The 14,141-nt window shown below is 41.8% G+C and overlaps 1 protein-coding gene across 1 annotated transcript in view; it reads right to left on the bottom strand.

The window, feature by feature from the left end:
* The window catches only part of RORB (RAR related orphan receptor B), a 192,109-nt gene extending 178,239 nt beyond the window's left edge, over window positions 1-13,870 (bottom strand). Inside the window, exon 1 of the mRNA XM_042963461.1 lies at window positions 13,628-13,870. Within this exon, the coding sequence (XP_042819395.1) occupies window positions 13,628-13,634 (7 nt within the window). The 5' untranslated portion in view covers window positions 13,635-13,870. The remainder of the gene's footprint in view (window positions 1-13,627) is intronic.
* Between the last annotated feature and the right edge of the window lie 271 nt (window positions 13,871-14,141).

Here is a 14,141-nt window from a genome sequence, read left to right as displayed (position 1 = left end):
CAGGCACAAGTCTTTAGGTATATAGGCCTTGTTGATACTTTATTTCCTTTGGAAAGATTCCCAGAAAGTGAATTACTAGGCCAAAGAGTATGATCATTATTTTTTTTAATGTTTATTTTTGAAAGAGAGAGAGAGGAGAGAGAGAGAGAGACAGAGTGCGAGTGGGGGAGGGGCAGAGAGAGAGATGGAGACACAGAATCTGAAGCAGATTCCAGGCTCTGAGCTTTCAGCACAGACCCCGACGTAGGTCTCCAACCCACGAACTGTGAGATCACGACCTGAGCTGAATGAAGTTGGACACTTAACCGACTGAGCCCCCCAGGCACCCCAAGTATGATCATTATTAAGCCTTTAGGCACAATGACTGTACCAATATAAACACCTGCTATAGAATATGAGCGTGTCCATTTCATCACACCTTGCTATAGTTTGACAGGTGAAGATGCCATTCATATTGTTCTAATTCTTTAGTAAGTGAGGCTGAGCTCTTCCTCACCAAATGTTTATCAGCCAATCACATTTCCTCCTTTTGGAAAACAGTTGTTTATGTTTTTTGGCCGAGGACTATTTTTTTAAGGCACTGAAACCATACTCTTAAACCGCTAAAAAGCACTTTGTTTATATTTGGGGGTTTGCTTTGGCCCAGCTGCCCCAGGCACGCTCCTATCTCGCCCGTCCTGCGTGTCTCCCACGATTGCTGCGGGGATCGTCTAGGTGGCATCCACAGAAGCTGGCTGGAAACTACAGAGCACCCCACACAGGTAGGAGATTATTTTCCTTCTCCCTGCTGTTACATTTGTAAAGATGTGACGCCGCGTGTGTCAGCTCCTCTCAGGTCTACACAGTCCCTTTTTAAAATGTTTTCAGAATTTTCCTTAAGAGCAGCCACGGTACAAAGACTGACAGAATTAATGAGCACGAAAAACACCATATCCCCATTTCCGAAAGACAGAGTAAGCAAAGCAGGTATTTTACATGAGGTAAAACACAGAATCACCTGAGATAAGCCTACAATTTCCCCCACTATGATATTATTAAACACACCAGGTACTAAATATAAGATGAAGACAACGCAAATGCAGATTCTGGTGCAGTCCATTTTCTTTCTAATAGTAGCTGTAGTCAAATTTAGTCTAGTGTGGGAGTCGGGACCATTATAAAATAGGATCAATTCGAGACCTGGAGAACGAACAACAGGGTAGGGACAGTGTTTCGAGCTCTGTGTATGGTACAGCTTACCGAAGGGGCCTGAAAAATCAATAATAGTGCACTAATGATTGTGCTTTTAAAGAAATATGAATGGACTTCACTTGAAAGCATAAAAATTAACCATATAAGTGGCAGCTTGCTGTAAGGAACACTATGGTTTCAGCCAAAATGCAAAACACATTACACTGCAGTATTGTTAAGGCAGAGCAGAACTCTGTATTTATTTAGAATTCATGTCAAATTTAATTTTTTTTTTCTTTATGTGGCAGGGCACAATTAGACATGGCTCCCCCTTAGGTTGTTGAGATTTTTCCTTAAGAAAATATTTTATGCTTGTACAAAACAAATTATTGGACAGGATGACGCTTTTGATGCAAATGATGTGCTGACGGGACTTTCAATCCCAGTCAATCACAAAATTGATTAAACTCAGGTGGGTCATCGGTGGTATACTTGGCTATTCAACCCCTTGCTTTGCTTGAAGTGCTTATGGCCAAAGATAGATATCCCTCCTCTAGACAAACATAAAACTCGTAAGAGAAAATTGACAAGCTGAGGGACAAATGAGCAGGTTAACATTATAAATTATGAGGCAAGTGCATGTCGGTTACTGAATGAAGAGGAACTTCATATTTAAACATCAACAGTCTTTATGGCTACCTTCCCGTAAAGTTGTTTCCTTCCTTAAAGTAGATGCAGATAACGTTGGGATCTTAGTGGAGGAAAAATCTGTAAATACAGTTTGACTCAGAATTTGACATCTCTGTAAAAGATGGCATTTAGTTTATAAAACCAATTTTAGAATCTTTGAGAAAATTTTACTCTGTCTATATTTGGAATTTGTCATTATTTTTAGTGGGTAGTTTCTATCGAGAATCTGTAGGTATGTCCATGATACTTATTTTAATGCTTCTTGGGATCAGTAAATGTCATTCCCATTATTTTAGGAGTAAAAACGGTGGAGAGGTATTGTTTGCCCAAGGGGATCTTGTGATTGAGTAGAAAACAATTTTACTTCACGATTAGGTATTCTTTATATGGCCGAAACACTCATGAGAGCTTTGGTAAAAAGTTTTATCTCCAGGGCCAATGCTGGTCACACGGTGGTGGAAGGTGCATCTGCACTTAGCAAGTCTGAACGCCGTAATTTATTAGGCTGCTATGTAACTGATGTCCGCTGTGGGTGCAGCGGTGGCAAAAAAAAGTCATACAGCCTGAGAAAGAAAACACAGAGTAACGAAAATAGAACTGGAGTCAGAGTCAGAAGCCCTCGATTGAAGTCAAATTCTGATCTCAACCCTTTTTAACAAATAATTACGGACACGTCATCTATTTTTCTCCTTTACGAGAAAAGGATGTAGTCAACACTGGAGATCTGAGAAATTCAAATGAAACAAAAAGTATCTAAGGAATTCTGAAGGAATTTTATAGGAAAACCACTTTTCTTGAGACTTAGAGGGCACCTATTACATACTGTAAGTACTCAGTAATCAAGATTTATGGAATCATATTGAAGCACCATCCACTGCTGGGAGGTCAGCTCCCTATCTGTCATGTGTTTTCTTTTACTTCTTTTGGTCACTGTAGTATGATTAAAAAAAAAAAGTCTTTGTTTGACTCTAAATCAACACTCATCGCCAACTGTGTTAGATAACCTTTCAAAAATCATTAACGAAATTGCGGTGGAGAGGAATTCAGTATCAATTTATTTCATTAAAAAAGAACACTTTCCACAACAAATAAAATAAATTCTAACTAACTCTGACATGGATGGCAGCCAGAACTGCCCGTTAGAAATATTAGTAAACAAAACAAAATAAAACAAAAACATAACTGGAAGGGTGCTAATGCTACCTTCCTGGCATTCTTATTATTGGTATTTCTGAGCTGTCTTTGGAAAGATAATCCTTTCCTTTGTTCCTTTGGTACTTCACTTTTTTATTTTAATCACAAGAATGAAAATATATGTACAAGGGTGGAAGTGCCTAGAATTAAACCTTTTGAAAGATAGTCAGCATTAAAAAAAAAAAGAAGAATATTAGACTGTTTTAAACTTAAGTTTTGAGCAAACTGATGAGTAGATTAAGATCCTAAAAATTTCAAAATGAATTTATCTGTTTGTAAAAAAAAAAAAAAACATATTATTGCCAAGAAGCACTGCACCTTAATGATACGATGTGTTTTTCCTGAACAAATGTTCCTCTATTTAAGCAGACTGTGTGGCATTTGCTCATATTCAATAACTGTGGAAATTTGGAACAAGGTTTCTTCTTTTTTTTTTTTTATGAAAAAGTGTTTAATTCCTTTGCTATGTGCCAGGAACAACTTATGTACAAGTTAATAGGAAATTTTCTGTGTAATAATTTTATTATTTGACCTGACAATAATACTGGTGGCCAACTATTCATTAGAAACTCAAGATGTCGAAGTCGTTTCAACTTGTGTGTTAATTGTTTGATTCTGGGATCTAGAAGCTAACAGCTGCTGGATGGTAAAATATGACTTGCACGTTCATTCCAGCTCAAGCGATACACTGCAATTTTTACTTGGGAATTTAGGATAGGGGTCTAATTCATGCTAATGCGGTGTTATGAAACACATCTGAAGTACTTTTGTGACCCACGCCTTGGGCAAGTGAGATGAAACATATTTTAAATGTAGCTCGAAAAAGAACTAGTTACAATGATTTTCATTACACTATTTAGGCAAATAAAAATAGTACCACTGTCTGAATTTCCTATTCTCAGAATTAATTACAGGCAACAACACATTCTGATCCCATTTAACGGGACTGTCTTCAAATAGTCTTTTTAATAGAAGGATCAAAATGGGGGTTAATGTTTACTAACTACTAGGCATATTTCCATGAGAGCCAGAGTGAAAATCTAGACTCATATTACATACATCACTTCCAAGTAAAACCACTGTTCTCCACAAAGATTCAGTCTACATTTGCCACCTAGAAAAGCACACTGGCACAGGAATATCGTGGATCTATGTGTTCACTGTTGTGTAACACACCAGCACCAGGGCAAAAAGAGACGACGGAGGAGGTGTCTAGAAAAACAGTTGCCTTCTTAAATAACTCTTCAATCAAAGCTTCTAGAAGCTACAGGGGTCTCCGTGTCCCCTCTCTTCCAACCTCTCCCCTTTTAAGAAAAGCTCCAAGAAGAAATGGGGTCATTAAGCCGCCTCTGGAATTCTTCGAGGGCCAAGAAATAAACAGATCAAGTACAATAGCTGTTACATCATCAGGGTGTGTTACAAGAGAAGAGCACCCTTCCTCAGTCTAATAAAGTCCAATTAATAATCAGCATTTTAATAAACATATCTGTTTTTCAAGACTGAAAACTTACGACTCTGCCTTGCTAGCCATGTAGAAGTTTGAAGATGCAGTTCATGCTAATGCAGACGGTTATGACCGAGAGAGGCAATTTGGCTGCCTGGAAGTCTCAAATGGTGAAACTGACTTTGGTGAATTCTCTCCAGCCCCGGGTCTGGTTGTGAGCTTTGTAGGCTCAGAAACTTGATCTCACCAGTGATTCAGAGGGGATGAGATCTCTGTATGAGAATTCAAGGTAACAAAGCTCACAAGAGCGATTGTATGAGACCAGAATGCCAAATTATCACTTCAAAATGAAGAACCTAATTATGAACTGCAGTGGATACTTTTTTCAGTCTGATCAGTGATTTACCTACAGATAGTGTTGGGAAGGGCACGGCCAATAGTTCCTTTATACACTCACATTTTTATCAGGATCTAGCAGGCCAGGAATCTTCCTTCTTTAAATATGCTTAAAAGAAAGAATAACTCAAAAGTCGCCAAGACCATTATGTGTTGACTTTATAGTTTAATTTCCAGAGCTCAATCTTATATCCAATTTCTTAGAATGGAAGAATTTGAAGAATATCCCTATGGCCCTTAGACACTGCTGACATACCCTATCACTTCAGTAGATTTTATTCTCTCCGGTGTCCAGTAATCTAAGATACCTTCTAGAGCAGATATCATTACTTTCAGGCATTACCTTAAATGTTAAAGAAAATGACTCTCAATGTGTATCAGCCATTTCCTTATTTTGCAAAATTAAGAATTTCTCTGATAAAAACAAGTATATAAGGACACCGTAAGGTGTCCCTCCTTTTTTCCCTCCCTGGTGCTATTTGTTTCTTACGCGCTCTAGTCTTACAAAATTATTTCTCTCCTTCAGTACATTTTCTTTTTGTCATTTAAGATTACCTTAGAGGCTTCTTTTAATTGTCACTTGAAAATCATTTTCCTAGTAAAAGTTTTGTATGAGAACAATACTACTACTTGTTATACATCAGGAATGCTCTTTTTGGAATAGTTCTGAGAAACTAAATTTCACATAGTACCAACTGAAAGGACAACTGGGGAATACAACAAAGAAAATCTTAATACATTTCATTCATGATGAGCCAATTAACGAACTAAACCTGGACTTCTATCCATCCTTACAGGCACATCGCAAATATCACTTGCCCTGCAAGAGCGGTTCTGATTGTGTCTCCACAGCATTCTCTTCTGCTCTTGCTTTGACCGTGGCTTTAACTCACGAGTTGTGTATTCTTTACCAACGTGGGCATTCTTAAGGCTCAGTTCTGTGCCTTGCTTTGAGTAGATGCTCAATAAATCCTGAATAAATAAATGTGAGTCGCACACATTCCTACTTGTGTATAGGTATGTCTGCGAAAGATGAAATCTTAGGCCTCTACTTTTGAAAATGGAAACTGGAAATGGAAACATTTGGGAAGATGATCTTATTCTTGTATTTGAGAGTCCATCTTACTTTGGACTCTGAGAAATGAGTGGCTCAATGAGTTGGACAAAGTTTTCAGAACAGAGGAGAATCAAAATTGGCTGGTTCCAAATAAGGAAAGAAAGATGTATTTGGAAGTGGTATTAAAAAAAGTCAGAAGATTAAAATAAAATATTTTATATTTTTTTTGTGTGTGGCCGGTAATACTCATTTATTCCATGCCAAGAAATGACCGTAAATGCCAAGGCCTTTTAAAAATAAGCTTTTGCAGTTTCCTTTTTAAGGATGATTTTCTGTCCAAATTCATAGAATACCTTTTGTACTTCAGATTTAATTTAAAATATTATATATCTGCTGTTGTCACATGTTCACAACATAATTCTAATGTAAAGAATGTAACAGTCTTTGAAGAAGGATGCTTTACTGAATAGTCATATGAAAAAGTTTAAGAATGTAATTCAGATTAACTTGTAATATTCATTGTTAAAAAAGCTTTCCTATGAGATAAAAATCTATGCAACAGTTTTCCTTAAGCAACCCAAATCTTTCATATGCCCCACGGTACCAGGATACTGGGCTCACGTGAGTACAAAGTGAGAGCTGGTAACAGAAAAATAATTCAGTACACAATCAGATTAATTTTCCCATTCTTTGCTTTCTGTAATTCCTCTGAATTAGAGAAACAGAACCCAGGACCACATGATATGATGAATAATCACACACAAAAATGACATCAAGAGATACTTGAAGCAAAATACTTTGGCAAAGTGAGTTACAAAGTCAGCCTACCCAGCCAGTTAATAAAATATTCATGAGGCAGAGGTGAGCATGCCTAAGTCAGAACAAATTACTTTTGCTCTTTTATAAGAGCATGTTTTCCAACCAGTTTTTAGCTTCGTGTTTTGGAAAAAGGTGATATGTTCATTGTGTCTTTTGTAAGACCTTGCCTGAGCCAAGAACATCCTAATTTAATTCTAAGGTGAAATTTATCATAAAAGTACAATAATTATTACAAAGTTATATTCCATTCCAAATATTCATAAAATAAGCACTAACCAAGAAAAATACGTGTTATATTAAGAATAAAACAGTATACCTTCTAAGTGTTATTTTTAAATGTTTTAAATGCTTACTATGCAAGGTATTAAACAACGTAGGTAAAAACATATATATTGAATAACGTTTTGAACTCCTCGGATACGCACAACTAAAATTGCACTTATTGAGGAGAAAACAAATCTGGGGCTTGAAATATTGATGGGCACATGATATATCTTTTTATTTTATTTTATTTTTTAGGTTTTTAAATTTACATCCAAATTACTTAGCATATAGTGCAACAATGATATATCTTAGAGGGGAACAGAGCAGACCGAAATTCCAAGTGGCTTGCAATGCATAATAATTTTGTGACACTAAGATCACACTGTTTTTTCATAAGAACCAACCCCCCTCAATGCCATTAGTTAACCACATGGTTATTATAGTTAGCTTGATTCACTATAAATGCCGTTATAACACCTGTGGTTTCCCTCATTAAGAACTGAATGGATGGGGTCAGGGGTTGAAAGGGCAGCATATGCACTATGAAAGAACTAGTTAACATAGCCTATTATATTGGTGCACTGGTAAATCTCATTTCTATTCATCAGATGATTAGTTCAATCAATATTTATTCCTCTATGCTCCCTTTGTCTTGTGCTACAAAGGAGACATCCTTCAATTCATGGCATCAGCCTTGTTATCTATGAATTTGTAGCTTAATTTGAGAGGGAATATTTTATTTATCTGGCAGTCCTGAGTTCTTTGATTCCTTTTCTCTCTAATTATCATTAGGTAGTATAATGGAGTTTTGTGTAGATTATTTATAAATAGATGCCATTAACAGTTTCTTTTTATGCGACTCAAGTACCACATGTATTCATTTCTTTCTTTTGAATGCTCTGGAAAGTTGCTTCTGTTTCTCTAAATATGTTTGAATTTGGAAGTCTGGATTGTGAAAGCAAAGATAAGAATGATTTTCTCTCTCAAATATTCATTCTTCTTGTCTGAGTGGGCGGTTATAGGCACATACATATACATATTGTGTATCAGTGTGTATCAACAGACGCCTCCAAAGACTGCTATTATCTGCTAGGGATTCTGTTAAGTCAGAAATTCTATTCAAAGTAAGATAAATATTTGCAAGAAGCTGTAATTGGAAGATGATTACAAAATTACAGGAATAATACTTTATGTGTAGAGCGCTCATTTTATCAAAGGTCATTATTCATTACATTGCAAAAGACTTATTTCATTTGTCTACTTAATTTCTATCCTTTAGGTAAGAATGGGTGGAATGGTAAAACCACACCGGGAATACATATTAATTAGTAAGCACAACGTCCACTCCTAATGTTTACTTTTCTGTATATTTTAACATCACAATAAAATGTTTCATTAATGTCCTTTACATTAAATGAACAGCACTATAATTTAAAGCCTTTATGTTTTGTTGCCTTTATACAACAAACACAAAGAAAAGAAATTCTTTTCTTAACGACAGAATAAGAAAAATATACGTATATACTAAGCCACCTCAATCACTAATAACTTTTGCACTAATAACATAAAGTGCTCATAACTTTTGATTTGTTTTAATCTGGCCAGAATTTGATGGTTTTAACCTGGAAATTACTTCTCCTGCTTCCTCATATAATTATCTGTAAGGCTTAGATTTCAAGAATGTACAGTAACAATGATGTTATTGTTCACAATTTAAAACCTTACTTGATTTACAAATTTGCCAAACACCAGCATATCTACCTATGTAGAGTGTTTTTAACTTGATAATTTACTAGAATACTTTTAAACTCTGTATTAATTGAATGCTATAATATGCACTTTAAATTAGAGGTATATACATTCATTGCAATGAAAAAATCTGTAAGTGTTGTGATTCACACTTTTATTTTTTAGAACTATTGTAGTAAAAAGTATAAAAACTACAATGGCCACATTAGGTTTCTGAAAGGTGGACACAAGTTTATAAAATGTGATATAATGGCTGAAAAAAAAAGTTTTGCTTGTCTTTCTCTTTTTATCTACAAAAACTTGAGTCATGTTAAAATCCTAGTGCCAATTCTATATATGCTACTTTTAGGGAAAAAGTAGGTATTATTACATAGTTCGAGTGGCATTTTCATGAAGACCAGCCCTAAAACTTAACATTTTCTTGGTGCTGTAAAATCCTTGGTGCTATAAAATCCTTGTTGCTGTAAAATTAGGTTTCATGATTCTGTAACATTTAAATTTGAAATACAGTGTATCCTCATCACGTTCACACCAGAATAATTGTTTTTAAGGCTATTAATAGTTTAGTATTTAACAAATTGTCACCAAAATAAGTAAAGGCTAGCATTCATATTTAAGAGTCTAAAATAAACATGCTGTTTATGTTAAAGTAAAGCTTCACATAAACTACTTTAATAATGATACAAGAAATCATCTTGTAAGGGTTTTCTAAACAGTATAGCAAAAGCTATACGATTCTTGATGTAAAATCCAGGACTTCTAAGTTTTAAATGAATTCTAACAAAGGCGTTTTAATCTTGTATCCCTCATGTTTATGAGGCCTGCTGTTCAAAAGTTCCCCCTTTATATTTCCATCCTGGTTTCCCAGTTCCTGATTATCTGAACATCTAGACAAGTAAAGACAACCCTTGCTGTTTCTAAGACATATCCCAAAAGCTGAGGATGTCCGGCACTTCTGTGTCATAAAACTTGCTGTAAATTCACTCAGGGTGTTGGAGATGGGGGGAGGAGAGAGTCCCAAGTGGTAACCACCTAGGAACATATTTTAAGTTTCTGGCTACATATTTTTTTTCCCAACAATACTTGAAATACAGCTTCAGAATTTTTCTTTAAACTGTTTAAGTGTTCACTTTTCTAGGAATAAGGACAGCTTACTGATGATTATTTAATGAACATTAATGGACTAGTCACAGACATGTCCTTCCAGCAATGTTTTTTTTTTTTTTAATTGGGAAAGGTGGAATCTTGGTTAGAAATATTTAATTGGAATTTGTGGAAGAAATTAAGATAGGAATCTCGGTTAGAAATATTTAATCGGCATTTGTGGAAGAAATTAAGATAGAGAACTCGTTTAGAAAATCGAAAGGCCTGGCCAGCAGGACGTTCAGAGCTCCAGACTTCCAAAGGGCTACCATGCCTCTCAGAGCAAGCTACTGTTTTTCTCAAGTTAGCAGTTAATAAAAATTAACTACCTGAAAATAATAGATGAAAACTGGGCTTTCAAAAAGCCAAGCCCCATCCTTGTTTACAGCAAGCATAAAACCAGATTTCTAATCCATAGAGGCCACAATCACCTATTGATTGCGAGGACATCTGTGCCTCTGTTTTGGGAGGTAGGGCTTTCTGCGGAGGCAGGGCTGAAAAATCTGACCATTTCTGTGTGCCTGTGTACTAAACAGCTGACAGGTTTCTCAGGAAGGAGTCTTGAAACCCACACCTGTGCTCACCCGTTTCTCACCTATGGACAGGGTCCAATTAAAAGTCTTCTCTTTCGCCTTTAGAAGCTATTAGAAGCTATTCTTTTCGAATGCAATCTGCAAAGTAGCATCTCTAGAACTTAAGTGGTACCCTCTAGCAGACAAAGGGTGACGTGCTTTGTGTGCCAACAAATACAACCTCCTTCGCCCCAGGCCAGCCCAGAGTAAGCCACCGAGCTAGGGACAAATCAGTTCAGCAGTGGGCACGATAATGACCTCCAGGATCAGAGCCTTTTAACCCCTTTCTTACCCCTCGAGCTTCCGTTGAGATAAAGTCTCTTTTAACTACCACAGATCTGCCCGAGGTCCGAAGGAGGTGGAGGGTGGGTGGGTTTGCTGGATTGGTCCCGAGGGAGACCACTTAATCCTGGACCAAGTTTATGTCGCACAAAGCATCCTGACTCAGGATAGTTACCAACTGCAAACACTGAAGCCGAGGCCAAGGCACTGACAGGGACCCCTTGGAGATGGGGAGAGAGAGAGAGAGAGAGAGAGAGAGAGAGAGAGAGAGTGAGAGTGTTGGGGGAGGGGCGTGCACAGTACAGGGGCCCAGAAACGGAGTGGGTACACAGTAAAGCCGAGTTCAAAAACCGTCCCCTCCCCTTGTGGTAGGCTGATTAGTATCCCAGGCACAAGAGAAAGCTGATTCGATTCGGCTCTCACTTCTCAAGTTCACACTCAAGTTCAACCCCGACTTCCACAAGACCTCTGAGTAGCCTGGATCTCTTCTCAACCTATCCTTAAAGAACAACTCCTGCCTTCGCGGGAAAGGGCAGTCTGTAGGAAATGCACAGGGAAGGCTGAGGAGAGACAGTGAAGGGTCAACAGAGGAGAGGCTGGGAGGTAGAGGAAAGGAATCTGCCACCTTGTAAGCTTGCTTTTTCTCCAGTGCGAATCCCCGGGTCGCCCTTGTGAGTTAGAACTTGTAAGCTCTTCTGGGCGGCCTGGCTGGCGTGACGCCTTCTGGAAAGTGGGTGTGGGCTTCGACTGGTTTCTAAAGGTGAGCCCTAGGCGAGGCGCCTGGCTTTCAACCCTTCAAGCTGCTGGAGTCCCTGAAGCGAGCGCGGTGGCGAACCCGGGCTGCCTGGACATACAGCTCCTTCAGGAGCAGCGCGATCAAGCTACAACCCACTCCTGCCTCATACTCCTCGGGTTTTCTTCAATTTAAGGGGCGAGTGAGCGGCTTTTACGCCGCAGGTGCTAGTGCCGGGTCGCAGCGTAGGTGACTCGTGGTTTCGGACCTTCAGAACATAAGAACACCGCCACGGGAGGAATGTTGGAAGGGTCGAAACAAGGGAATTCCGGGCGACCTGGCAGCCCCAGACCAGAGGAGAGGAAATTGAAAGGAGAGCGGATGGTGGTGAGATGGGACAGAAAAAGGAAAACAAAGACCCGGGGCATCTTTCACTTAAAGGTTCTATACTCGCCAATTGCCCAGTATAGTTTTCTGAAAGAATTTAGACAGTGGAGCATGTGACCAAATCCCCAACTGGGCCCCTCAACTGGAACCAGCTCGCCAGCGCAGATGCCCCCACTCCCAGTGCACGGGTCAATCAACCATCCCACCAGACCGTCCCTGTCCCTGATCTTCAGCTACTTCCCTCACACCCACTTCCTTGGACAACCTCTCTGTTCCTTCTCCTCCTTCCCTTTTCCTGCCACGTCCCCAGTGCCCAGCCAGCTAACCCAGTCCCTGCCCCTAGTGTCAAGCTATGGGGACTCACTATGCCCAGCATGGGGAGCATGCCGCCTGCTCCCTAGGGGCCCTCCTAGAGAGGTGCTGGGGGAGTGAGTGGGAGATGTGCACTGCCCGGTGGAAGGTGACGAGTGTTTGCAGTTCTTCCTGTCGGTCCACCTGTCGCCGGGTCAGGGATGTAGGGAGGCCAGGGGCTGGCCGTTTCCAACTTTCTGTTACCAGGACCCGGAAGGCACGCGGAGGGTAGAGGAGTGCCCCACAAAACCGAAGAGTGGCCAGGAAGAAAAACGGGGGTGGGGGGGGGGGGAGGGAGGTGAGGCAGGTGCCCAGAGGCTTGCACGTATCCCCATGGCACTCTGGCACCGGGCCCGCTGTCCAAGAAAAGAGTGAAGTTGTGGCCGAGCAGAAAGTGAGGGAGTGCGCGCAAGAAACCTGAGGGTCCCAGCACTGCGCGGGGAGAGACGGACAGAGTGACTCCCTAGAGCCGGCCAGGCCATCTGCTGGGGCAGCCCAAAGGGTGGCCAGAGGAAGCGGCTCTCCCCTGTCCCCCGCGCGCTGCCCCACAGCTGCCAGCTCACCCTCAGAGACCTGCCACCGCCGTCGCCGCTGGGGGTCTTGGCTCGAGGGCTCACCCGGCACCGCCTCCCGCAGCGGCCCTTCGACAAAAGAACCTTCTCTGACGCGGGGAGCGCGGGCTCTCCTATCCTCTGGAACTTTCTCCGCACAACTTTTTTCGGGGTGGCGCTCGTCCCTGGACCGCACGGGCTCCGCGCGAGGACCTGGCCTGGGCGTAGCGCCGGCGCAAGAGAACCCGCACAGGGGACGATCCCGGAATCCGCGTCCAGTCCCGGGACACCGCCCCTCTGCCCACCACTCCCACGAAGGGACGCGTTCGCGGGCCGGGACGCCGGTGGGCCTAGCAAGCCGGAGTCTGCGTGCCCGCGCGCTCCCGGCTCGCCGCCTGCCCGTGCGCCCGGCGCGCCCCACCCCGGCAGGCCACCGCTGCGCGCCCGGCGCTTCTAGCCGCTTCTGCCGGGAGGCAGCCCGCTCCCGCTCTCCTTCCACCCAGGGTCCGCTTCCGTACCCGGGAGTGACAAGCAAACACGGCTCGGTGCAACTCGCGGACGGGGAGACCGCAACTAGCGTCGCTCCCCTCTCCAAAAAGCGCCCTCCTGCGTCCCTCCAGAACTCCCGAGAGGCATCAACACCTTCCCACAACTTTCTACGCCCAGGCCGCTCGTAGCCCACCTGCGAACGCGAACTCGAGCACTGCGCTCCGCGAACCTCTCCCCCCGCCTCCCCCTGGGCAGCGTGCGCTCCCCTCCCCCATCTCCCCGTCTGGCTGGAGTTGGCCGGACCCGGGGAGCCTCGGGGTCCGCGGGCTCGCTTACCTCGCATGGTGTGGCCGCTCTCCCGCTCCGCGTAGTCATGAAGCTGCTCCCAGCCCGAACCCCGGAGAGCCCAAAAATCCTGCTCAGCACGAGTGAAGAAGGTGGTCGGCAAAGAGCTGCTCCGCCGAGAAAACCATCCCTTTAGGCGGACGCCGTGGCCAGAGGGTGACGTTTGCCGCCGCCGCCGCTGCTATGTTAACAGTTTTGATGATGGTGGTGATGACTGTTTTGATGGTTGTTTGGTTGTTTGTTTTCAGGAAGGGTGGAAAAAAAAAAAGGGCTGTCTGGCTGGTGCCTGGGTTTTGTTTTGCTTTTGTTTTTTTTTTTTTTTTTCCTTTTTTTTTTTTCCTTTCTCTCTAATGTGCTTGCTTTTTAAAAATGCCACCGCCTCCGGCTCAGAAGATTTCTTTTGTGATCACTTGGACTGAGGAGGAGGAGGAAGGGCAGCAGCGGCAGGAGGAGGAGTTGGTGGTGGTTTTGTTAGTTACAAAGAAGGAGAAGGAGCAAGGGGGGG

Source organism: Panthera tigris, chromosome D4 (assembly GCF_018350195.1).
Source record: "Panthera tigris isolate Pti1 chromosome D4, P.tigris_Pti1_mat1.1, whole genome shotgun sequence".
Classification (NCBI taxonomy): domain Eukaryota; kingdom Metazoa; phylum Chordata; class Mammalia; order Carnivora; family Felidae; genus Panthera; species Panthera tigris.
This window is presented reverse-complemented; position numbering and strand designations above follow the sequence as displayed.